Source organism: Perna viridis, chromosome 7 (genome assembly GCF_037379345.1).
Source record: "Perna viridis isolate PV_CMFRI_1.1 ecotype Kerala chromosome 7, ASM3737934v1, whole genome shotgun sequence".
Taxonomy (NCBI): domain Eukaryota; kingdom Metazoa; phylum Mollusca; class Bivalvia; order Mytilida; family Mytilidae; genus Perna; species Perna viridis.
In genome coordinates this window covers 22,157,513-22,185,047 of record NC_142451.1, presented here as the reverse complement: position 1 = coordinate 22,185,047, position 27,535 = coordinate 22,157,513, and the positions used below count along the sequence as shown (strand labels likewise).

The 27,535-nt window shown below is 32.4% G+C and overlaps 1 protein-coding gene and 1 long non-coding RNA gene across 2 annotated transcripts; one reads left to right on the top strand and one right to left on the bottom strand.

Annotated features, from left to right (window-relative positions):
* Nucleotides 1-3,164: 3,164 nt before the first annotated feature.
* LOC148611803 (uncharacterized) lies at nt 3,165-21,453 on the bottom strand. The gene is made up of 3 exons (XR_015924213.1): nt 21,388-21,453; nt 16,892-17,011; nt 3,165-4,023 (listed from the first exon to the last, which is right to left on the bottom strand). It is a non-coding gene; the product is annotated as an uncharacterized LOC148611803 (long non-coding RNA).
* Nucleotides 11,187-20,580, top strand: LOC148611804 (uncharacterized). Its single transcript, XM_088592693.1, has 8 exons — nt 11,187-11,454; nt 11,892-12,034; nt 15,438-15,577; nt 16,015-16,086; nt 16,877-16,924; nt 18,047-18,361; nt 19,248-19,796; nt 20,197-20,580. The coding sequence occupies exons 1-8, from the start codon at nt 11,272-11,274 to the stop codon at nt 20,439-20,441; spliced, it is 1,695 nt and encodes a 564-aa protein (XP_088448819.1). The 5' UTR covers nt 11,187-11,271; the 3' UTR covers nt 20,442-20,580.
* Nucleotides 21,454-27,535: the final 6,082 nt, after the last annotated feature.

The window sequence follows — 27,535 nt, the reverse complement described above, 5'->3', positions numbered from 1 at the left end:
AAAAAAAATATGTATCCAATAGTTATAACCCACATCTTTGATAAAGTCCAAATATTTACATGAAGTTGTTGTCGCTTAAGTGAAAAAAAAAACAAAAAAAAAACAAAAAAAAAACAAATGCAACGATATGACGCATCTATGTGAATGTTGTGCCAATTATATCGATTGGCTGTGAAGCGTATTTGCAGAAATAACTTTTGCCGAAAGGTGAACTGATGCCCTACTCACTGAACCTGCACCCGAACTTTTGAAACAATAAAAATGAATGATACTTTAGCAACTTTGAAAAGATTTTAAAAGTACTTCTTTTCTCAATTCTCTCGTTATAGGAGCAAAATGTTCTATCCTTCTGAATACAGGAGACTTGGTGCACAATCTATTTTGCCTTCCTGTTTACATGACCTGCTTTTGTAAGTAAAATTATCTGAAGAAAGGAAAATAATCATTTTTTCACGAGAAAATCTCAGCATTTAAGTACCAAACACGACAAAAACCCCAGAAATACAATCACACGTCGTTAATCTGATTTCTGTTTAGCCAATAGCTTTCTGTCCTACCGCTGTTTGAAAAATCCTATCAATCATTGCTACCACAGTCTGTTAATTAAATCCAATCGTAAACAGCTTTATCAGGACTCGAGCATAGAATATTTTGCAATAGCCGGCATCCTCTTGGAAGAGAGCAGTTTGCCGAATTTGGTATTCATATCGGGACTCTCATTAAATGGAGTAGGCAAAGCTTAGAATCCCGATCGTCCGGCCATCGCCCGGTGTAGTCGTTATTATGATCCGATACAGATATTTTTTTACCATATTCTCCCAAATAAGCCGAAATCTCTCTAATTGTGTGAGACACACAAAACTGTCCTGTTGATCACTCAGGACTATATCATACTTGCTCCAGACTACATCCCGGCAATTAAAGGATTTGGAACGCGGAAATGATAAAGTGACACAGGGATAAAGGGGCAGAAGAATATAGAATACGCCACACTCCCCTTTAGAGAAGCCATAGTCGAAATATAACAAAAGTAGTATATGTTGTAAATTGTCGCAGAAAAACTGAAATGAAAAAGTGTGAAAGGACAAAGGAAAAAAAAACCGAACGAACGGGCATCATATACCTCCCACTAAGAGGGGGTTCAGAATCAATTTTTTTGGCATAACTTTTGAAAGTGCTGATAAATGTCATAGTCATAAAAACTTCAAGTATTGTGTGCAAAAACGAATTATTTGCGCTTGGAAGAAAATTTCTTAATAAATACGAGAATATAGCAGTCCAGTCATTTGTACTATAGCGTCTAAAATACGGATATGTTATGATAACAATTTTTAAAAATATATAAAATGATTTTGTGTACACGACGATCCAATTATACTGTAAGTAGCTGAAAGAAGAGGACTCTTCCATTCAATTTGACTTCATTATCCTACAGGAATCAGCTTTGTAGTTGAGGGTGTTAGTGCACCAGTTTCGGTCAAATGTTGGTTCAAATTTTTCAAATTAATAATAAATATACATATTATGCTTTTACTTTGCATTTCCATGTTAATATGATAAATGCAATTATTATATATATATATAGGACTGATTTAGATAATGTTTCAAGTGTAAATATTTTCGATAATTTACACTGTGAAATAAATTCGGTAATTTCACTTTTTGACCTTCTCCCGCCAAAATCTGGCATGTAGTATAGGGCGTTAGTTTCGGTCATGAATTAACAAAAAAAACAGTTCTTGTTTGTGAAAGTGGAAAAAGCAGAAATTTATTTACACAGCAAAGCAAACTCTGTGTGTGGGTAATCCTGAGGATTAATGTCCACAATGTTACAAATTATGATACACGAATAGCAAATTGAATACTGAATGATTCCATTTTATTTAAATTTGTCAGCATTATTTCCTACTCCATTTAACGAACATGTCTTTTTCTTATTGAGAGCAGAAAAGTACTATTGTCTGTAGAATGTCATATTTTCTCTTCATTAAACATCTCCTTATTTACAAATAGAAAAATATTGATTCAAAATTTTTCAAAATAATAATGAATGCACATATTATGCTGTTGCTTTGCATTTCAATATTAATAGGATAAATGCAATTATTATATAGACAGCAGTTAATTACCGGATGTTCCCAGTGTAAATATTTTCGATAATTCACACTGGAAATAAATTTGGTAATTTCACTTTCGGACTTTCTCCCACCAAAACGTCAAAAATGCACAACATAAATATCAATTTGTCGTTCAAAAATGTTAAAATTCATGTACAAAAATAGCAATGAATAATGGAGGAAATCTACTTAAAATATAGGATAATCAATTGGTTTTTGTGAATAACCAAAATGTGATTACTCGTGCCAAAAACGTATAAAGGTTTAACGAAGCACGGAACAAGTTCCGCACACTTATTAAATCTAGGCGTTCTTCGGCATTTCAAGCTTCTGTTATTCCTTTACACCCATTAAAGATGTCGTGTATCATGTGGAATGAGTATAGTGTCCAATGTAAATAGCTTATGTAGAAATAGAAACATAAAAAAAAATGGTGAAATATTTACAAAAACGAGAGAAATTTTGATTCAAACATTTAAAAAATGAAAATGATCATAAATCATCCCTAGAGCATTTTTATTGCGTTGTTCAACATAATTTCTTAATCAAATCAAGCGGTTATAAAGTCTGATTTAGCTTATTGATGACAAGCTGCTGTAAATAAGGGTAACCACAAGATAACCGATCAATAATCAAAGAATTAATCTAAAATAAATACATACTACACCAACCGCAATAATCCTGACTTTGCACAGTAGTTCAAACGAAATGGAGAGTAAAATATGGTTTAGAATCTTGGTTTTCTTGATTACTTTTTACAGAGCGTACAACTTCTTTTTTCCATGTGTGAATATACAAAGGATTAATGGTTTTAATAATACAAATGTACGCTAAACGGACCGGAAAGAAATTGAAAGAAAAAAAAACAATACATGTGTTGTTAATAATTTAGTAGTTGTCGTAATTGTAGTTATTGTTGGTAATGAACTTGATTCTAACATGGTGTGACACGTTCGCTTTGTAAACAAAAGAGGTCTTTAAACAGAGTAAAATCCTGTTTGCTTTTGCGCAAAAATGATAATGAACGGGTCACTTTTCATTGTAGTCGTCGATTGTTGTCATTTACTTATTATGAAGAACTCACAGATATAATATTTTGTTAGACTGACCTTAGCGACCTAGCGCGGCCTTTACACCCTGATAGAATGATCTTTTCCTACTTCATATAGTGTGACGTCAGGTCACAATTACGTTGGTTTGTTTATTTGTAAATGAGGTTCAATTTTCGTTTTCTAATTATCAATGTAACTTCTTATTACAATTATATACATATGTTTAAAATATTATTGAAACAGCTGAAACAATACTTGTACTTTGTTGTACAAAATATGGACAGGTACTGGAAATGTCAAATATTTCGTTTTTCTAAGGAACGCCTCACTGACAAAATGACTTTTTTGTCATGTTAGAAGAGAAATAATTCCTTGATGAGGGGTTTCTTCTTCTTTTAACATGGGTAAGCACTATATTTGTCAAGATTGTACACCTCGCTAACGCTCCGTGAAATATAATGACAAATAAAGTGCATAACCATGTTAAAATAAGCATAAAATCCGGCACCCAGGAATTATTTCTTAAATAAAGTTGATGATTGAAAGTACTTTGGATCAATTATTGAATATACATACCAAGCTTTTGTTTTGCATTTCCTTACTAATTGAAAAAAAATAGACGCTCTATGGCGTACATTTTACCGCTACGACTTTAAGGGTATGTTTTTCCATTTCAAGTATAAAAAAATATCTGTCGAAACAGCTGCAACGCATGATGGAAATATTGATTCATCGGTTCCCTTTTATTTTCATATTTTTCAATCTTCCTTTTAAACCTTTTAATTATTTCGTCTTTCCGCGTGTGGGGTCTTTTTATCATAAAATCACTATAACTGTGAATGCACTCCATTTTTCTAAAAAAAAAAAAAAAGAACAACTCGTCACAGTTTAAATGAAAAATACAAATTTAATCATCAACCTACAAATAAATGTAGTTTATAAGTACTGCAGCATGCCCTTTCAATTATTGCGATATAACATAATTAAACTAAGGATATTTACTCACATCTTACCGAATTATTGACATGATGTTTAATATTATAAAGAGCAAATTGGAAATATTCAACAGCCTAAGACGATTTCTTGGTTTCTGTTGTATAATTCTTTATTAAATCGCCATCTATCAGCATGTCAGCAGGCAACTGTTAATGCAATATATGTTTTTTTCAACGAAAAGGAAATATATAGCCCAATATTTTCATAAAAAGTTTGTGCATTTAAGTCAATTACCTAGAACGGATATGCTAACCTTAAAGCATCTTTATATAATACACAAAAAGATTTCCAGTTTCCAATATGATAAACTTCGTATATTTTTAAAGAATACTTTCTCTTTCAACGAGACTCACAGTGGATATAGAAAGAAGCTAAAACTGCTTACCCTTCCGTAGCACTTGATTTCACTCTCGATTTAACTAAGGTTCGTGCTATGTTAATAACCTTGTGATTGAATTATTCATCGTTTGTTTTCCTTTACGAATTTTTGTGTTTTTGAAATTTTTTTTCATGTTTATACCTTTTGTTTTGCTATTTCTGTGTAAATAAAATTCATCTAAACAACATCGTCAACACAAAATAAAAACAAAATCCTTAATCTTCGTGGAAGAATATTGTATTTTAAATCAAAAAAACTTTTTTTTTATATTCAAAGCATGTAAGTTAACTTGGAGAATGAGTGATTGTTGGGGTTTAACGTCCATGCAGCAATAGTTCAGCTATATTCAGACGATGAACATGAAATAGCTGATAAAATGAACATGAAATGGTGAAATGAAAAAAAAGGATGGGACACAAGGATAATAGGGGCGACAAATTTTGATTGCCACTAGAAAAAGGGAGGGATGGGTAAGGTCGGGCAATTTAGCCTCCTGTGGCGGACCGCAAAGGTTCCTACCCCAGGAGAATACCACAGCAGGGTTCGTTAACGTGCAAGAAACGTGGCATCTTTCCCAAAACGGTGCACCACAATGGTTTGCGGTCAGGTTTTCCGTATTATAGCCTGACAACCCCAGCATGTAACACGCCATCGGTACCCCATTCCGCCATCTGGGCACACATCCCAGTTGCTCTGTGGACAGAGCGCCTAGCCCTCGACTAGATTTCTAATCACTATTTAGTCGCCTTTTACGACAACCGTAGGGCTGCTGCAGGCCTATTCTTTTAACACCCGGGCCTGCACGGGGCTAGAGATTGAACAATGACTTTGTTTAACTTAAAAAATATTGTTCCAAAATAAAGTTTTGTTTTACCTAAAACCCGTTTACATTTATATGGAACGCTTTTATTACCGAAATCGTTCATTTTTAAATGCGTTTTTTAAGACTTTCAAGTTCATAAACTAGAATATAATATTTTTACTTCTTATGTTTTCTTTCTACTGTTATAATCAATTACATGAAAACAAACGTAGTTAACGTAACGTACAAAGTGACAAAAGCGACACCAAATTTGGATAAGGCATATACATATATTATTTTGGCCCAGTATGCTGTATTTTTACGAGTTAGTCAAATGGTGGTTCAGCGAAAATGCCAACAACCCTCAATAAAAACAAATTAAAGAACAAAAGCTGCCACCATCAAGTTCTACAACGAAACTTAACATAAATGATTATCATATTGAATTTTTGACGAATCTCCATCTGCACCATGAAAACTGATTTGTTCAACGTGTGATAGTTTTCCTTTCCTCTTTCGTCTACCCCGGACTTGTCTTTTTATGAGCAACCCGGCTGTTGTTTCTAGAAAAGCAGATGACGCTTGCCCCACCGGTGCGCCTAGACCATGCTCCAGGGTTTTAGTGGAGTCCGAGTTGCTCATTCACTTTCATTATTTTGTATGCATTATTTTAGTTAATTTATGTTCTTTCTTGTGTTTGTCTGTTTTCCATGTCTGGTCTTTGCCTATGGATTACATTCTTTTAATTTCCGCTAGAATACTATACTGGCTCCGTTGATTACTCCAACAGTGCTTGTTAGAAAAAATGTGCACAATTACATCTATTGTACAAGGTAATTCTATTTCCGATGTATCAAAACAAAAACACTGATTACAAATATGTTATAACAATTTTCATACATGATTATTCCACTAAACATTAAATATACAACTGCTCCGGACATCGTTCGATTGCGTGTTTTTCCATTGCGTCAAGTTTGATTTGCGCTTTAAGAACAGCGGTTTTGGAATAGAAATAACTGCTTTTATATGCTTCTTAGTTGGTGATTTTCTCTTGGGTGTTTATTCCACAATGCTTACAGTCTTCGGATTATTTATTTTTACCTGCATTGATGTAAACGGTTGTATGATGAATTTCTGTGTTTGTTTTGGTTCTGGAATCATTAAATCGGAAATATAACACAGAATAGCCATCACAACTAAGACGACACTTGATATAAGCAAATAGAATGATATATACAATTGTCTGTTCACGTAGTTTTATCTAGGGTCTACGATGTACATCACCATAGATGACAACAAAAGAAATCCTTCAAACTTTATAGAAACAATTAGATGCTGTATAATTTTGATGCTACTCTTTTAAACAGCGATACGAGGGCAATAATGATAAGTCTTTTTCGTCTTTCCTTAGACCAACAGATGACAAGAAGACAAAATGTAATGGATGACAAATATGCTGCGCTTGCCAGACATGTAAGTACTATGGCCGCAATATGAAAATCTGAAACGGGACAAAACACAACATATATCAACTCGTTGAAGAGAAATCAAGGTAACCAAGGTTATAGCGGCATTATATTAACATAACGAAGAGTGTTAATCAACACTTGCGTGAAGTCAGTTTTGTATTAACTGCATTTTGTATATTAATCCAAGAACAAAGAAGAGCAGGCATTGAATCTGTCTCCTTAATTAATGACAACTTTTTGGAATAAAGGCGTATAAATGTAAAATTCTTTACGAAGGGAAGCATCACCATATTGGTGACTTGTTTTGCATAATAACAAAGTATGTGACAATTGCAAGACTTATTTCTGTTTACAGACAATACTTGTTTTCAGAGCTTAAAAAGATCGAAGTCAAAAGAATGCAAATACTGTTGTCATGAATAATGTTATAAAGTAATCATTATGGAGAATAAATCATCTGTGCTTTTCGGGGATAATGACAAACTTCCTTAATTTTTATTTTGCGTTAAAAGAGTATTACTGCTCATTAATTATTAAGGATATTCGGAGGATGGGATTTGTCGTCCTTTGATGAGATGGCAATCACCTGCCTTATATAACCAACTCTATTCTCTAATTTTATTATAGCATGTCCTTTAAATTAATTAAAAGTTGCCTTCTAAGACTAACTCTATCTTTTGAAATTATGATAATATGTGATTTAATAGATCAAAGCATGTCTTTCAACTCTACCCTTTAACATAATATAGTACGTATTAAGTAGCTGTCTTTGTAAGAATTATGCAAAATCTGAAAAATGTGATACACCCCAAAAAGGGGTACATATTTTTATTTTTGTAATTAAGTTGTTTTATGGGTATATACTATGAAATGTTTAATTATTCATTCAAATCTGCTTGCTCTTAAGAATTAATCAACATTGAAATTCCAGTAGATTCTATTGTATTTCAGTGTCATTTACAGAGTTATCTCCCTTTAATATTGAAATCTACAGTGCATTCTATATAATTTTTATCTCCTAAAAAGCACAGGATATATGAAAAACCACACGTTAATTTCTGTTTACTATGATATTTCAAACAAAATATCAAATATAAAAATATGTACGCTTTTTACCTATGAATCACATTTTGCATGATCCTTAGCTGGAGTGCTACTTAATTATATTTCTGAATTAAAAACACATCAAAATAAAAAAACGTTCCAAAATCACTATTGACGTTTTGTTTAACTTATTTAATAAAAAAATGATATTTGAATGTACAACTGTAGCTGCAGTTTTCCGCAGGATATCCTTAGTTTTAACTTTTATAGCGTAATACAGAATTCTACAAAGTCTTTTATAAGTAATTTGAGGCATGAATTAAGAAGCCTTTGTATAATTTAAGTTGCTAAATAACTGTAATTTTGGAAACGTATCCAGCATAATTTAAAGATTCATAAAAACTATGGTCAGACGAATCAAAATGTGGCCTGATGCGATAAAATGACTGCAATCAAAATTCGTTGTATATTTTTGATTAAAATCGTTTCCGCAAATAACAATCAATAAATTTCTATCCTTTGTTTACTGAATAAAATAGGACATTAAACTTTTTATTTAAAGAATGAAATGTCTCATTGTATTGATCTTATATTTACAATTTTAATGAAACCGTGAACAGTTCGTTTGAATTGTCTTGGTTTACAAGATCAATATTGTTTAAGAACGTATTTCCAACTTACGCTCTATGGAATCAGGCTTTTTTTCTTTTTCTTTTGTTTTATATCATGATATTGTGATTTTGCACCAACAACTATGTTACCAGTCACACAAAAACGATCAATATTTACGAAAAGGTTTATTGAACCATTGAAAACCTGTAAATAATTATTTATAGAATATAAACTAAAATCCAATTTTTCTGTTACAAACATTAAATTGTTCAATTAACTTTTATCCTGAAAAATATATAGCCTAACTGGCCGAGTGGTCAAGGGCGCTGGACGTTGTGCATGCGGTGTTGCCATAGATGTTACAGCGGTACGAGTTCAAATCCCGCAGAGGAAACGACCAAATATTTGCATCGCAAATTTGACAGTTCTAACATCGTGGGAATTTTTCAGACCTTTCTATATATATATACATATATATGGATGGTGCATTGAAATGATGATGATTTTCCCACCGATGACTAAGATTATCATGAATATTATGGAATAGCAGCACAAAAGAAAGACAACGTCAATAATAGGACAATTCACAAAATAATCATAGGAGTGAAATGCTTTATGCCAAAAAAAATGCCCGTGCTTCCTTTTACATTTTTTAATTTGTTTTTGTTTCTTTTTTACCTTATATAACTAAATATAATTATTGGAGCATTCACAAAAAGGTCGTGCCCTAACAAACATATGCATGCCTGACAGTTTTAAACAGTTATAGTAAAGATCAAATGTAAATACATTTTATAAATAATTGATGAAGAGACGGTCATTTGCATTATAAATATCATCAATTAAAAGAACCATTAATCATTTGAAAGGCGAAAGTTTACATATCTGAAAATTATTTGAATACATTCTTTCAATGCGTTATACATAGAGTCAGCAAATATTTGTGTTATACAGGGACATAATCTACCTGGGTCATTTATATGGCGGTTCTTTAGAGTGAACATCCTTCCTACAAATCGCTTAGAATCTACAATGTCTTCTTCAGGAAAACCTACATGATGATTACAGTTTTTTTTTTGTTTCAGTAAATGACTAGGGGGACAACACACACACAAACAAATAAACGAACCAAACATACAACAACAACTAAAAGTAGTATAAATCGAGCATATTATTATGTTTGTGATATTTGTATACACTGCATTGCACTGGGTATTTTAGACTTTCGTCCTAAAGTTAGACTGCGTAATATAAGTAAAGGAAGAAAGGAAACAGAATCATGGTTTTTGAGAAACTCTTATCGTTGGATGGCAAATGCATGACTGTACACATACACAATAATAGAGAACTGACTTGAAATGCGATTGAAAAACGATTGAAATACGGATGAGGCTTAGAACAGCGGGAAAAATGCAATTCGAGCCGAATTCGTATATCAAAGGTTTTGTCAAGTCAGTTCACTGTTATTATCCTTATACCATAACAAAATTCTAAACGCAAATGACTTTTTAAATAAAGAAAACATCGTTTTTATTCGAAGACAACTTCAAAACAATGTAACGTTCCTAAAATTACAACAGAAAAGTTATATTATGTCAATGACCGTATATCACTTAAATATACGGTCAATGTATTTTGATTGCTTAAGTAGAACGGTTGCACTATAGATATATTTTGCCATCATCTCAAGACATTAAAATATCTAATAATAAATTTAAAACAGCAATAATGTCTTATTACTGTTATTTTCTAAAATTATAGCTCTAAGTATATCCCCGTGTCCGAAATTGGATATACCAACAGGAAAAAAGCACTTTCAAAACATTGATACAAGAATGATTGGTTTTTGTTCTGAGATATCCACTCAATCATAAATGAAAATGAGCTAACAAGAGTGTGCAAAAAAAGTCGGGGACTTTCCATGCTCAATTGGTTGTGCATTGCTTATCTAGTGTCAGATATTTTGTGTCCATGCGTGTTATCTTAGGTACTGATTCTGCACTCCTATTTTTTTATGTTAAGATTTAAGATGTTGTCATTTAAATGGTTTTCTGTCTTGTCACGCCTAGTTTTCAATTTCGTTACATCGATGAACATTTCCGAAATGATTAAAATCATGTATTGATGCAATTCTACGTTTTCTGTATACATACTTTAGTAGTATTGTAGTAGTATTGTATAAATGATTTCCACTATTGATCAAGTCAACAGCAATATGATATAAGAGAAAACACTGGGATATTCACTGATGTTCATCACATGGTAAAATGGAAAGTAGTTGCTCCTTGATATTTAGGCTTATGTGCATATATAAATTGTTTATTCCTGCATACGGTAAGTTAATTGCAATCTATATTCGAGGTACTTTTTATGTTGAAAAAAAATTTCCTACATTTGTTTTTATTTCAGACCTGAAACTGATATATAGACGGCCTGACCCGATGAATTTCTGTTTTTCATTAGCGAAGCCAAATTTCAAAAAGTAAAGAGTATTTAAGAGAACCAAGATTTCGAGCACAAATTCCAAGGAATAAAGACCGGACAGGGAAATAGACTCACACAACAAATAAATTTGTTCTAAATATATCACCCTTTTCATATACCGACAGTCCTTTTCACAAATAGTCGTAAGTGTTCAATTAGTCGTATATTATAGTGTCATAGTACTTTGTACTATTATGAAGCCACTTCTTATGACTAATATTTCACTTATGAATTATTATGAACATGACTATCGGTGTTTTAATGTCAATAGAGTTCCTTTCAACCTTGCTGTTGGACAACTACTAAATTCATCATGCGTTTTTATATAACAGGTGCTGATAATGTTTATACAGTTCTAAGAATGAAGAAGGAGTGTCAGTTTAAAGTGTTTGATGTTTGGAATAAGAAAAATACCTATTGTGGGTCACCAGATGGCAGTACAGATATATTTCGACATGGATATATAGACAATATGAATTTCAGCTGCATTTCATACGTATGTATGGTATTCTATTTATGTAATTCATTTGTAAAAAAATTGTCAAATTTAGTATACCTTATACCGATTGCTAAAAAAACGTTTTTGCTTTACCTGTAACATGATCTAACTTGTAAACGTAAATCACAGGAATTATCGTTGATTACCTGACCAAGACAGGTTAATTTCAATCGACCGATTCAGAAACTGTTTTGCAATTGTTCATAACGTTTCTCATTCGTCAAATGGTATGTTACGAGTATGATGCGACTGCGCCTATGCTGTTTACGAGGAAGGAAGTTGAATTTCTGAATTGATCCATTCAACACAATTCAAACACTGCCTTTAATTTGACTTCATTATGGAACATTGGCTTACATTTCAGGTAACTGATAGCATTTACAGATGACAAACATTTATCCAAAATAAATTGTCAATGGCTTTTATTATTTTAGCTTGATGTAATTTTCGAAGAAAAAGCAAAGCTATACTTGAGATACAACAACATAGTTTCAAACAAGATAGAAGAGATTTTACTGCAAAGACCAACCACAGGATCTTTGAGTATGCCACATTCAACAGATAAATTTTCAGTCAAGTATGTCTTAAAAAATAATGTTATGCTGATGTACTAAGGGGCTGATCAAATTTAGGATAATCCTGGTCAAAATAGTTGAGAAAAACCAAGAATAACATGATAACAAAAACAAAGACGAAGCTGATGTAGCCTGAAATGATATAAAATGGACACCTCAAAAGGTTATACAGGAAAAAAATACAAAGAAAGTATGGAACATGACGGTAATAAATAAGTTATTTTATTACGACCAGAGCTTCCGCTAACGTGTGCCATTTGCAGATTTGGTGAAACGTCTATGATGTTGTGATAACAATTGACAGGACAGAAAAAAAAATACGTTAGTAATGTTAACCCAAAGTAAAATTTCTCTCTCGGACTTAGTTGGAGGATATCCAACTATTTCACCAAAAATATAATCAACATCTGAGAATACGTAATATATATCTGCAAAAAATACAGAAAGGTCAGCAGTGGTTTGATTAAAAAAATATGTCAAACCAAACAAATATTACCTAAACGTGAACATCTGAAACAGAGACGACCTACATACAATGTAGCGAACCGAATAAAAAAAATGACACAAACTGAATATGAGGGAAACAACATGTTATTTCTAATGTAGTTTAATATAATATTTATATCAGAGTAAAATCCACTATTTAATCTAGAGCGTTTTAAGAACATGCGTATTTGAAGTCCATGACATATTTTAGTGCAATTATGTCATGACTATGTGGACAATACTGCACACTAATTTGAAATTCGTTTCTAACCTGTTCAAAATTCTGGAATTTTTATCGACAACATATTTGTCCAGTCTGGTAGAGGCGTTATTCAACAAACGATCGACATTTCAATGGGAACAAATTATGTTCCTCTACTTGCTGACTAATTCTTTCAGTCTTATGAGGGGTACTTTATAATTGATCTGATCCAAAAGAAAGAACATCGTGTAGCTAGATCCTTTAATCTCAGTTTCGGCTATATAAATGACATATCATCGTTAAACAATCCTAGTTTAGGGGGATTTGATACATTACATCTACGCCAAAGAACTTGAGATACTACAGACACTGTGAACTCAGACTCATATCTTGACCTACACTTAGAGATCGATTGTAAAGGGAAACAACTGACTAAACTATACGACAAACGCGATGACTTTTCATTCCGTATTGTTAACTTTCCTCTCATCTGTGGCAACATCCTTTCAGCTCATACGTTATGTCAGAGCTTGCCGTAACTATATAGATTTTTTGTATCGTGCTAGACTTCTTACAATTAACATTTGGAACAGGGTTGTGTTGTTACACGATTGAAGTCATCACTACAGAAGTTTTATGGTCGTCATCATGAACTCGTGGATCGTTACGGTGTATCAAAAGCTGATTTATTCAACGTGTTAAAGTTTTCCTTTCCTCGTTTCGTCTACCCCGGACTTGACTTTTTATGAGCCACTTTATGGATGTTTCTAGAAAAGCAGAGGACGCTTACCCTACCAGTGCACCTGGTCCATTCTCTCAGTTTTTTTGTGGAGTCTGATTTGCTCATTTACTTTTGTTACTTTGTATTATTTTTGTTATTTTATGTTCCTTATTGTGTTTGTCTGTTTTCCTGGTCCCTGGATTACATTTTTTTTATTATTTCTGCTATAATCTTGGTTCCCTTGATTACTCTTTCAAGGATGATCTTAAATGAAAATACTTAAGAGTATAAGTCACCTAACTTGATTTCAAGAAAGCTGAACCTTAACGCAGGCTATTTTGTTTTACATTTTTATAAATAAAGTTCTTTCATAATTGAAAAAAAAATTGAGGATCACCAAAAGTTTTCTTCTTGTAAGTAATAAAAAAAATACCAATTGCATTTCTTAAGAACATTATCCCGTCCTTTGTTTCCCCCTGAATGAATCTTTTGGCAATTTATGTTTGTAATTTAGATAAAAAATATGTAAAAGATTATTTTTAAGCATATTATTTTTACGTAATTTTAAACACTATTAGTTAAATGAAAATATGTATGCCTGTATGATTTTGCAAGATGAAAACAATGATCCGTGTAATAGGTATGATCTACCTTAATTTTCTATATTAAAAATGATAAAAACATTCAATTTTAAAATTGTAATTTCTAGCATTTTTTGCTTGTTGGAATTGAAATGTATTATATAAAGAATTCATATTTAACAGTACATAGCTTTGTCGGTATCCAAACATTCAAATTAAGCATCTAATTAATAATTGCTTCAGAAAGGATAAATACTTTGATCAGAGAGCGCTTGAAAAATATTGCCAAATTTAGACTAAGTGCCCCTCATTAAAATTTGAGATGGGACGATACGGGTTACTAGGCTAAACAGATCTTCTAGAACTTGTTATCTATTTAGTAATGAAACTGTTGATTCAGATCTCCATTTTACGATGTGGTGCCTATTGTGCTGTGACATACTTTGAAAAAAATAAGAATGCGTCATGTAATTTAGTAAATCTATTAGCATGGTTAAAGTTAGTGGTTATTTTATAATGAGGACATGAAGGTCTTAAAGACATGTAATTTTGACCTCTTTTGGATATTTGATGCAATCAAGATAAACTGTATTCCGCTTACAATTTAAATAGGGAAGTTAGTGTTTTAAGGTAAACAATCTTGTATCGATAGAAACTAGGCCCGATTTTAAATTCATATACGGTCGAATCAAACAATTGTTTTATATGTCTTACTTTATTTACAATAAATAATTTAGCTGTATAAAACATATTAGAAAACTTGGGGCCACTAGTGGGGTAAAGGATAATAAAAACAGTTGTGTAAATTTTGAATGGATTAAAACTTGATTAGGATTATAGTATAAAGACAATGACAGTACATTTGTATATTGACTACAAATGCAAAGATAAGCGAATTCGGCACGAATAAAAACAAAAAAAATGCCTTGTTTTTTTTTAAGTTTCGACCTGTTAAAATTGGACAAAATGCTCGTGCTACGTTTAAATTCCTAAATGAATTTATACATAGAGTTGTAAGTCAAAGCAATAAAATTATAATAAGTACGAGGAAAAGGAAAAAAATGCCAATATTAGGCCAAAACGACAATTAAGTTTGTGGCTCCTTACACTCCCTACCCATAAAAATTGGCCTTATTCCAATACTGTATTGCCAATCTCTGGCTCGACTGGTATTTAATTTTCAAGGCAAACATTTATAACATATTTGGCCATGGTTTTAACAGAATTATATAAATTTACCTACCTACCACAGAATCAGGAGCTAGGGTCGTTTATGGTGAAACGAACATTATTTTAACTGATGTCTAATTCATCAAATCTATTTCCCTTAGTATACCATTTTGATATGAATACATACTTGATTGTTTTGTTTATAGTGATGCATGCTTAATTTCTAAAATTTCGAATTTTTTCAGTACCGACAACAGTTATGAATTTTTATGGGTTGACAACCAGGAGAATACTTTTTATGCTGGATTTTACCAAAGTTCGGAGGAGGCTAAAGTGCCCTCATATCCATACAGTGTCGACCTAGCATCCGAATCCCCATACACAGGTATGTATAAAAATCATCATAGTTATCTGAGTCATCATAATTTTGTAAGGAGAAATCTTAAATTAGTTCAACATATGTTTTGCTGTTGCTGTACGAGATGATAACTATTTATCAGTAAAAATTATTAAATTTCATCGTGTTGTGCATCAAGTATAATAGCACGACGAGGAATGATTCGACTCTTCTCTTCGGTAATTAACAGTGATGTCTAGACAAAGAGGTTTTTCTATTTTGCCGAGAATGTGTACTTTAAAACCATGTATGCTAATATTTATGTTTAAATGATCACATCGAAATTGTGACATATCAAAAATGCGTTACCAACAGATTCATTGGAGTATAAAATTTCATTTTTACCAATCGTTCAACCTTTAAACAATTCGAAATCTTGTTTGAACAGAAACATAATGTTCAAAATCGTTTTGTTTTTATCCTAGCAAATGATGATCCGTCGAATTTCGATAACATTAATTTAGCAGACCATTTACGGATTGAGCTTTCAATTAAAGGTATGTTATCATCCGAGAACCTACTTTTTTACTTTTTTCGTTTAGGTGTTCATCACAATATCTCTTTATTATATAGTTTTAACTGAGAATGTGAAACTTCCCAAAGATAAATGCATATTCATACAACTAGTTATTTTTTATATTTATACATATTAGTCTTAGTAGAAGGATATTTTTTTACCAAAAACAATGTATTTATGTGAAATATAAATGTCATTGCATACTGAAAACAATCCTTTACAGTATTGTTTGCCCTAATATGAACAAGGAATCAGCATCAGCAACTTTAGAAGAACTTAAAACAAAATTATTTATCAAAGAAGATGCATTCTTTAGAAAGAGCAATCAAGGGAACCAAGGCTATAGCGGTAATCAAAAGAATGTATTCCAGGGACAAAGACTAGACATGGAAAACAGACACAAACAACAAAGAACATAAAGCAACTAAAATCATATATACAAAGTAAAAAAAGTAAATGAGCAACTCGGACTCCACTAAAAACTAGGAGCACGGACCAGGTGCACCGGAAGGGTAAGCGTCCTCTGCTTTTCTAGAAACACCCGCCGAGTTGCTCATAAAAAGTCAAGTCCGGGGTATATTGCTTATAACATTTGCCGCCATACGTTTGCGAAAGATTTAAAGGAACCTAGATAGCATTGATCAAAAACATATACTAACTCAAAGTTAACGAACAACGCTTAACCGAAGAGCTAGACATGCTTCACTTTTCTCTAAATACTAAATAAGTTGTTCATACATAAAACATTTATCTTCATTTTGTCATCCTAGAAAACTGTGCATTACCTACGCCTGTTGCTCGTACCAATAATTGTCCTGGTGAGTATCAGTACTTAAGTGCTATTCTCTGTAAGAATCGGGGTAAATCATGGTGATAAACATACATAGATCTTCATATGCAGTTATCTGAAATGAATAAATGGCATTCGTTCCTTACAACATGTCGGTAATACTTGCTTTTCTGCATCCTCTGACACTTATTAGACGAGTGAATTGTTAATTTGTCTTCACTGCACTATAATCTATGCGCACACATTGTCAATTTTGTGTGCTTTGTTTCTGAGCATAATTCATTATTTTTCAATATTGCTTGATGCTTACAAATTCCAGCACTTCAAAAGTCGCCCAATAAGAGGTCATCAAATGTAAAGATTTCTATGATTTATTTTGCTTTGTGGAGTACATGGTCGATGAAAATCTGAAGTAAAATTTATTTCCATTGATATCTTCCGAGCAGACTTTTCATTTTTCACTGATATTATATCAATAGGTTAGTTCCGTAACTTTAGTAATGTTAAGTAGCACTCAAGATAAGAATCATGCAAAATGTGATTCATGGGAAAAAAGCCTGTATATTGTTTTTGATATTTTGTTTAAATTCCCATAGTAAACAAAAATTAACATTCGGTTTTTCATATAACCGTGTTGTTAGGTGATAAATATTATATAGAATGCACTATAGAATTAAAAATTAAGGGAGATAACTCTGTAAATGACACTTAAAAACAGTAGAATCTATTGATTTTTCAATGTTGATTATTTCCTAAGAGCAGGCAGATTTGAATGAATAATTACACATTTCATAATATAGACCCATAAAACAACTTAATTACAGAAATAAAAATATGTAGCCTTTTTTGGGGTGTATCACATTTTTTATATTTTGCAATTTTTTATATTTTTTTTTTGAAAAACAAATTAATACAATTCTTCCGAATTCATCCGGTCATAAACTTAGGAACTCGATTTGTTATTTATGGAAACTCCCTTTTGATGCACTCAGGTTTCGCTGCGATTTAAGGTTACCGAACACTATTCATTTTGCCAAGTTCCTTTTGTTCCTTTTTATCGTTTAACTACCAATTAACTGTTATAGTTTTCATGGCGGCCTCCATTTATTTTTAATGACATTATATGTGTAGTAGTTCCTAATTATTCAAGATCGAAGTAGTCCAGAAATTTACAACACTAACACGAAAATCGATGGACATGAAGGGAGCGATGTAACAATTGATTGCTCATACAGCGCATATGGTTTAGCTACGCACGTTTTATGGAAGTTCACTTCCATTGATGGGCAAACTCAAGATATTCATCCAACGACCGACCAATCAAAATACAATGGGTCAACTAAATGGGATCCGTCACTCATTATTCACAACTTTGATCAGTCAGACAGTGGTACATATGTGTGTATGGTTGAACATAACGACGGTAGCGCAGCAGGAAATGAAGTTCAGGTCATCTTTATAGAAGGTTTGTAAAGTTACGATAACATTTCATAAATGCCTATTAAGCAAAGATTACAATATGACCTGATTGATTATCCACGAGTGAACAATGTAAGCGTCTTTATACAAATGTATGCCGGTATGAATTTTTACAAACACATGATTAAACTATGATAATAATTATTAGGAACCAGACCCCAAATGTCTACTTTCCATTAGTCTTGAGCAAAAGGAAAGTAGAAATGTTTGCTCTGCTTACTAGAATTACTCGAAATATAAGACTAACACAAAAAAAATTAAGGTGTCAACATTTTAAGAAACAATAAAGAAAAATTCGAAATTATTCTCATATTTCTGGAACTCTTATTTGGAGATAAAACACTCTAAAAATACTCCTGATTACTGAATAATGTCTTAAAAATTAATTGTTCATAATTATGACGGAAGTACAGAAGACAAAATACAAAAAGACTATTCCTGAATTGAAATAAAATTGAGATTTTAATGATGGTTGATACAACAGATTATGTGAACATATTCCATATTTTGATATAATCCCAAAATCGTTTGTCCATTTCAATGAAGATGACTCTTGTCAAATGAATGAAGTAGGGAGTGAGTAGTGTCAAAATGTTGAAATATTCTATTATCCAATCAAAAAAACTTGTTCGTCTTTATCCGGAGTTACACTATAAAGTACCTTTTTTAACTGTTTCTACTATGCAAATATATTAAATATAACTACGAAGCATAATTCTCCATGTGATAGAATTTGAATAAAACGCAGGATTATAAAATATAATTGAGAGAATGTTTACATGACAGTGTTAGTGTGTATTTCTCATGAATTTGAAAAAAAGAACCCATACTGAATGAAATTGTTTTGCCTTAAATATGCCTTTCATTTTCAGGCTCTGGAGCCAACGAGATTACCACAACTCCTGACAAAATAACCACAACTCCTGACCAAATAACCACAACTTCTGACAAAATGACCACAACCAATGACAAACTAACCACAACCAATGACAAAATTATCACAACCAATGACAAAATTACCACATACAATGACAAAATAACCACAACTTCTGACAAAATAACCACAACCAATGAGAAAATTATCACAACCAATGACAAAATTATCACAACGAATGACAAAATTACCACAACTTATGACAAAATTATCACAACCAATGACAAAATTACCACAACTTATGACAAAATAACCACAACCAATGAGAAAATTATCACAACCAATGACAAAATTATCACAACCGATGACAAAATTACCACAACTTCTGACAAAATTACCACACCCAATGATGAAATTACCACAAATTCTGACACAATAACCACGACCAATGACAAAAAACAATATACAACTCGTGATATATTTAAAACCACAGGTGACGAAGTTTCCACTACTCTAGACTTAAGAACTAAAGATTTTTTAACATCAGGTAAAAAGTTTGATAGAAGTATTATGCAGTTAAAGCATTCTAATAATTGGAGCGTTATGTATTATAGAAATTTCACAAAGTTCACGAAGATATTTCATGGATATTTCAATACCGACTGAATGATTTCGTTATGGTAAATGCAAACATAACCACGCTTAAAGCGAGGAAACAAATTCGGGGAAAAACAACGGGATAGAAGAACTAATCATTTCAAAATATAAAATGAAAAAACAAAAAAACAAAAAAACAAAAACATAAAAAATAAAAAAAAACCAAATAGCTATGATCAAATAGACATTCTTGCATTAATCCAAAACTTTGAACCTACCGTGGATCACATGCTCTAATTACAAAGCTATTGTGTTTCAATGTAAATATTGTCATTATATTTAAATTTCAGCGCCGACTACAAATACTTACACGAATCAACGTACTTCAGATAAAACAACAGGTACTGAAATTAATTACAGTCAATGTCTAAAAAAAATTATAAAACGTGTTTCTTTGGACTTTGTACTATTATATGGTACCTTTAATCGGGGAGAATTTATATATAAATTCTTTTTGCTTGTTCTGTTAACTTTGAATAAAATGATTAAGTCGTTTATTAATTGGGCAATTGATAACGTTAATATTATCGTTTAGTCATGGGAGTTGAAATTTCATTGCTTCTTGGTGTTAACTTTAATTTAGGATGCGTATAAAAACAAAAGTTCTGAATTCGTTTAATATTTATGTCATAGGCCTATTTTAGCTTTGTATTAAAATTATAAGGTAAATTGTACTTGAGAGAAGATGATTGATTTTAAATAGATACTTTACTATGAAGTCAGCTTCATAACTTGACCTACACTTAGAAATAGATGGTAAAGGAAAACTTTTGACCAAACTTTACGACAAACATGATTTCATTCAGAATCGTCAACTTTCCTTTCATCTGTGGCAACATCCCTTCGGCACCTGCGTATGGAGTGTTCATATCACAACTCATACGTTATGCCAGAGCTTGCCGAAACTACGCAGACTTTTTGTATTGCACTAGAACTCTAACAAATAGGCTTCTGGAACAGGGTTATGTTGCTACAAAATTGAAGTCATCACTACAGAAGTTTTACGGTCGTCATCATGAACTCGTGGATCGTTATGGTGTATCCATCTCCATTATGAAAACTGATTTATTCAATGGGTCATGGTCTTCCTTTCATAATTTGTCTACCCCGCACTTGACTTTTTATGAGCAACTCGGCGGGTGTTACTAGAAAAGCAGAGGACTCTTACCCTATCGGTGCACCTGGTCCATGCTCCCAGTTTTTAGTGGAGTCTGAGTTGTTGCTCATTTGTTTTTGTTACTTTGTATGTATGATTTTAGTTACTTTATGGAAAACAGACACACACAACAAAGAACATAAAGTAACTAAAATCATACATACAAAGTAACAAAAGTTTGCAAAAATTGAAATTTTTAACATAAATGAGGCAAGATTAACTTTTAAAAATGGAAGTTATAATCGTACGATTGTCTTGTATGACGAAAATAACAGTTGGTTCATACACGAAACTATTGGAGATTGTATAGCAAATCTAAACTTACCGGCCTAAATATATACGCCAGCAACAGTTAACACATCATTTTACAAACCACTTATTAGATGAAAAGAATGTGAGAATAGCTGTTTTTATTTAATTTAACATGTCATGTGAATGTGCATGATCCTTGAAAACATCTCCTGTTTGAAGTACTTTTTGAAGTATATTAAGTTTTTAGTTTGTTTGATGTGAATATGATCTTAAATCCTACAATATCCTGTATCTTCCTGATATTTTTCAGTGTCGAACATTTCATTGGCAAGTGACATACACATACTTCTTTATAAAAATCCTGTCTAAGTGCAAATGATTGCGTGTTTATTTCAAATACGAAAATACCAATTATACTTATTTTGCAATTTTCGGTATGCTGTGCATGTATTACAAGGAGTCACTTCTCATCATCTGTATTTGAACCAAAAACAAATACGAAGTAATTTCAAGATTTAAAAAGGTGTACGGAAGAAATACTTAAAACCAAATATATCGAAATAGGAAGCCAAATCCAGTTCTGGTAGAGCAATTAGAAGAGTTATATTATTGTTACCCAAGGTTTAATGCAAGGACTGAAGACTCAATGATTTGGGGGTTTAAAATTTTGTGCTAGGGCAAAAGTCGGTTTATAAAATATGACATATTTTTCGTGGTCAGACAAGTTTGACTATTTGGTTGGTGAAAACCTTTGGTGACCTACGGCTCTGTTTATTTCAACGGAAATTTGCGATCAGACATTTTGTTAGGGGAACGTGAAAAACCCTCTGATTCTACTATTCATTTTTTTTTGTGGTACATGTAAAAATTGAATTTGACACGTTTCCACACGATTTTAGATGTTTACACATTATTTCTGAAAATGCTTCTCACTTATTTAGTTCCTAAAATGTGTGTACTGCTGGTTTTATCATATGCAAAAGAATACATCTGTAAAACTCAGGACAGCAATACCTAAGATATTGCTTTATTCTAAACCTTACATATGATCAAGTGCTGATATATATTTATATAATAGGCTTCATTATTGGCATGTAGATTGAAACTTTGCATGCATGATACCATTGCTCGATGGTCGTTAACTATGACTTCATATTTTACGCCATTTATGTTGAAGCCGACGAAAATGTCTTCGGAATCAGAGACAGATAGTCTGTCGGAATATGTCATGATAGTTCTGACCTTGAAAGTGACTCGGAAACCGACATTGATAGCAGTGACGATGCCGATCAACCGACAGACATGCCTATTACCAACAGAATGCCACCAGGTGAAGATAATGAACCTGAACAGTTCACAGAAGTAGGACCAAAGAATATGCCGGAGGCCAACAGCAAATACCTATTCCTTTTTTATGATGAATATGGACTTTCTTAAAAGAATTGTTACAGAAACGAACATTGAATTGAAATGTTAGTTCGTTTTTTTCCGTATTTTATTCTAAATGTTATAAACTTAGAACTGCATCATAATACACCATGCATGTGGTATACAAATGACCAAAATAGTTAACGATGAAGGTGATACTTACTCATTATATTTATAATGGCAGGAAATCAATGAAAGTCTGGAAAAAGAGAGCACATAATATCCTACACAGAATGGTTTTGAATTCATATATTCTATATTTTAAACATTCAAGTGATCGTCCACTAAAATCACGTTTTATGAAAAGTTTAATAGAAAATTTGTCCAAAGAACACATGCTTGACAGAGAAGTAGAAAGGGAACCACGAGGTAGAGATTAAGTTAGAATACGATTGATTAAAATGCCACCTGGAAAGCAGAAGGAGTGTGATGTTTGTTCATATGTGTAAGCACAGTAAGAAAGGTGTTCATAAGGATTGTATCGTCAATCATATGTGTGTACTGGAAAGTTTTATAGATTAAATATGATGTTTTATAAAGTCAGTAAAACCATCATCCCGTTCCCAAACATAATAAAAAAAAAAAGATTCCAATCTCAAAATTATACATGTCATGATGTAGGAAGATATAGTGAATCTAGTTTGAATTATACAAGGAATGTATCAACACTATACACCAAGTATAAAACACAAACAAAAACAGAACAAAAATTCTATACAGAGTAATCAAGGGAACCAAGGTTATAGCGGTAATCAAAAGAATGTAATCCAGCGACAAAGACCAGACATAGAAAACAGACATACACAACAAAGAACATAAAGTAACTAAAATTATACATACAAAGTAACAAAAGTAAATGAGCAACTATACAGGGATCGTTTTACGCATATTCAAAATAAATTTAAAATTTGTCCATATAGGGACTAGAAAAAAACTGTCGGATCTCGTGCATTGGAATTATAAAAATAATTAATCCTCAGATAGTCAAAACATTCTCAAGTTTTTTTTTCAAATTTAGGGGCCGATATTTTCATAAAAATTAAGTTAAAATATATACAAAAATGAAAAAAATATGGATATGAGGGCGCGTCAGGATGTTTGGTTTTAGTCACTCATGGGTGTCAGAAAAAAAAATGGATCCACCACTGTACAGTCCCGTAGATTCAACACTTTTATATAATCTGAATACAGTATATTTAAAGGCCGACATTTTTATGAAAATTAAGTTGAAATACATACAAAAACCCCAAAAATGTAGAAACGGCAATGCACCATATTCTTACACTTTGGAGCGCTTTCATTCCTACTGTGGAAGCACCGACTATGACGATACGTCATAGTCTAATCGATAGAATCAATGAAAATAAACAAGTGGCCCAAAATAGGCCCGTGGCTCAACAGAATAGGCCCAAAATAGACCTTAAAACTTTCTATCAGTAAGATAATAAACTGTGTGTTACGATCCTTCAAATCTTCAATTGAGATTACGCTGCTTATCTTTACACTGGTTCATTGCCATTTCGTTTCGTTTGCAAGTGTTAGTGGGACAAGATGGATGTAAAATGCGAGTTGTACAGAAATCTATGAAAAAAAATAGTTTCAGTTAATGTTTGTATGCATAAAATGGTACTTATTTCAGTCAATAAACCAATAGAACTTTTTTCAAATTTTCATGATGGAGGTCAAGTGAAAATGTCTTGTTTCTCAAGAAATAATTAAATTCTGAAATGATTTTAAGAAATTTTACAATTCTATCATTTTAATCAAGGACATAAATTGCTAATTTTAATCATAGTTTACCTCTAGGTCATCTGTTCCAGTGGTAAAATGTAGTTCCTGAAAATGCTCTTTTTCCCAGTGTTTTGCTTTGATTTCCCCAAAATAAAGTTTTAAATATAGAAACTGGTACAAAGATACTCCGTTATCATATACCTTAATTTAGTACTCATTTCAATCTTATGTCTAGCATTTACAAAGGCTCAAGGTGTGCTTACTGTCGATGAATTTGAAGCCTTATTGGTAACCTTCCTAGGGAGAAAACCGAATATTGATATTGATTAACACTATTAGCGACTATGATGTTGGAATAATTAACTGGACAATTAATACAATGACATAGGAGTGTCAACAGGCCGGTACATCATTGTTACTTCATATTTATCCATGTAAATAAATGCGTTACCACAAACAAGGGAGTGAAATATAGATGACAATTATACAGCGCAAAATGTTACCATGTTCTTTTCTGTAATATATTTGTAAGTTTTGAGAGAAAAATTGTCGCACTTAATAACGAATATAATATCTGACAAAAGGAGTATTAATTTCGAAGTCACAAACAGTGAAAAATCGTGTACATGCCAGCATTAAGAACACCAAAGACAAGATGTGCAGCGCAAAAAAAAATAATAAAATGTACACAAATCAAACGAACAGAAAAAAACCGCGAAGGACTCGGACACTCCAGAAGGTTGACAGTTTTCATATTATTCATTGGAAATGAAGAATAATATCGGTTTGCGACCTATCATTGTCTGCGCACTTGTTCTCTCTGGAAAAAAGATACAAATGTTGAAATTCTTTATATAATCTGAATACACCTGTCCATTCAAATATGGTCCTTTTGGTCAAGTCGTTACGGGAGATTTAACCATTATCGAAAACGAATCTCTGAGTAATATCCTTTCTAAAGGTCCCAAGTACCGTGAACCACGCTCCATGAATTGGAATTATAACTTTAAAGTTCTTATGGATGCCGTCAAGGACTATGCGTGAAAATGGACAAAACGAGAACAAGAAGACATTGATTCTCTGTCAGAGTGGTTAAAGGCAGTGAGGTCTTTAATTTTGAAACGAATGAAAGTTTTAAGTAGGTCAGTGAGTGCCAAGCCTACATCAGTTTGCAAATACCCCGATGTAGCAAAAACATTGTCTACTATACATGACAAATATGTTGTCGTACCAGCAGACAAAGCCCTAAACAACATTGTTTTTGTCTGCAAAACGTTTTATATCCAATGTTTATTATCAGAGGTAGACGTAGAAAATAATAGCAATGACAAGACCTATACTGCTACCACTCTCTCCAAAGAAGAGATTGTGGAAAACCATAAATCTGTGCTATCCTCTTTTGGTCTCTCTACCAGGGACGATGATTTTGATTTACCGTCTATGTAGTGGATTCCTAAACTACATAAGAATCCATACAAACAACGTTTCATAGCTGGATCTGCAAAATGTACCACCAAACCTCTTTCAAAACTTTTAACTTCTATACTCACAACTGTCAAAGAGGGTCTACAGTTCTACAACAACACTTGTTACTCTCGTAGTGGTATTAATTCAATGTGGATCCTGAAAAATTCGAAAGATCTTTTGGAGACAATCAGTCCGAGACTAGAGACTATTATCTGAATATAATAGCTTTAAAACATATGATTTTTCAACACTGTATACTTCTATTCCCCATACTCTGTTAAAATCCCGGCTTAAAACATTATACATCGTTGTTTTTCCAAAAAAGATGGTACACCTAGATACAAATATATAGTTCTTGGTAGATATTCCTCATACTTTGTAAGAAATAATTCCAAATTATCTTCCAAATATACAGAGGAAGATGTTTACAAAATGCTGGAATTTTTAATCGACAACATATTTGTCCAGTGTGGTGGACGTGTTTTTCCACAATCGGTCGGCATTCCAATGGGAACAAATTGTGCTCCTTTACTTGCTGACCTATTCCTTCACTCTTATGAGGCTGACTTTATAGCTGATCTGATCACAAAGAAAGAATATCGTTTGGCTAGATCCTTAAATCTCAGTTTCCGCTATATATATGACGTATTATTTTTAAACAATCCTAATTTCGGGGATTTGATACATCGCATCTACCCAAAAGAACTTGAGATAAAGGATACTACAGACACTGTGAAGTCAGCCTCATATCTTGACCTACACTTAGAAATCGATGGTAAAGGAAAACTATTGACCAAACTTTACGACAAACGTGATGACTTTTCATTCAGAATTGTCAACTTTCCTTTCATCTGTGGCAACATCCCTCGTGGATCGTTATGGTGTATCCATCAGCACCATGAAAACTGATTTATTCAACGGGTCATAGTTTTCTTTTCCTCGTTTTTCTACCCCAGACTTGACTTTTTATGAGCAACTCGGTGGGTGTTTCTAGAAAAGCAGAGGACGCTTACGCTACCGGTGCACCTGGTCCATGCTCCCAGGTTATAGTGGAATCCGAGTTGCTCATTTACTTTTGTTACTTTGTGTGTATGATTTTAGTTACTTTATGTTCTTTGTAGTGTATGTCTGTTTTCCATGTCTGGTCTTTGTCCCTGGATTACATTCTTTTGATTACCGCTATAACCTTGGTTCCCTTGATTACTCTTTCAAATCTAATACAGAGCGTGTTTTAGGCATGTTTTACCACTATATAGTACTTTATATTATGTATATTTTTTAACTAAACATCTAAAGCATATTCATTATAATAGCAAAACCTTCATTTGCAAATTTTTCTTTCCTAGGGGAAATAATTGATAAGAAAATCAGATATGAAATTCATAGGAAATTTGATTTCTTTGTTAATAACATAAACATAAAAAAAGCATTCGATGACCACAACTTAAGGAATATATAAATATGTCACATAAGAGTTGGCCAACAACTGTATATTTTAATTTTGAGAAACTTTGTTTTTATTGTTTTTTTAATTTATTTTTCGAGGAGGTGAACTGTATAAATTTCGGTAAATTGTAGATTTGGGTGTATTTTGA

What these genes read in the sequence shown, in the direction of transcription:
- LOC148611804 (XM_088592693.1), top strand. Translation starts at nt 11,272, where the DNA reads ATGCGTTTTTATATAACAGGTGCTGATAATGTTTATACAGTTCTAAGA. An exon ending in ACAGATAAATTTTCAGTCAA is followed by an intron (nt 12,035 to 15,437) that starts GTATGTCTTAAA and finishes GAATTTTTTCAG; the next exon opens with TACCGACAACAGTTATGAAT. An exon ending in TAAAGATTTTTTAACATCAG is followed by an intron (nt 19,797 to 20,196) that starts GTAAAAAGTTTG and finishes TTTAAATTTCAG; the next exon opens with CGCCGACTACAAATACTTAC.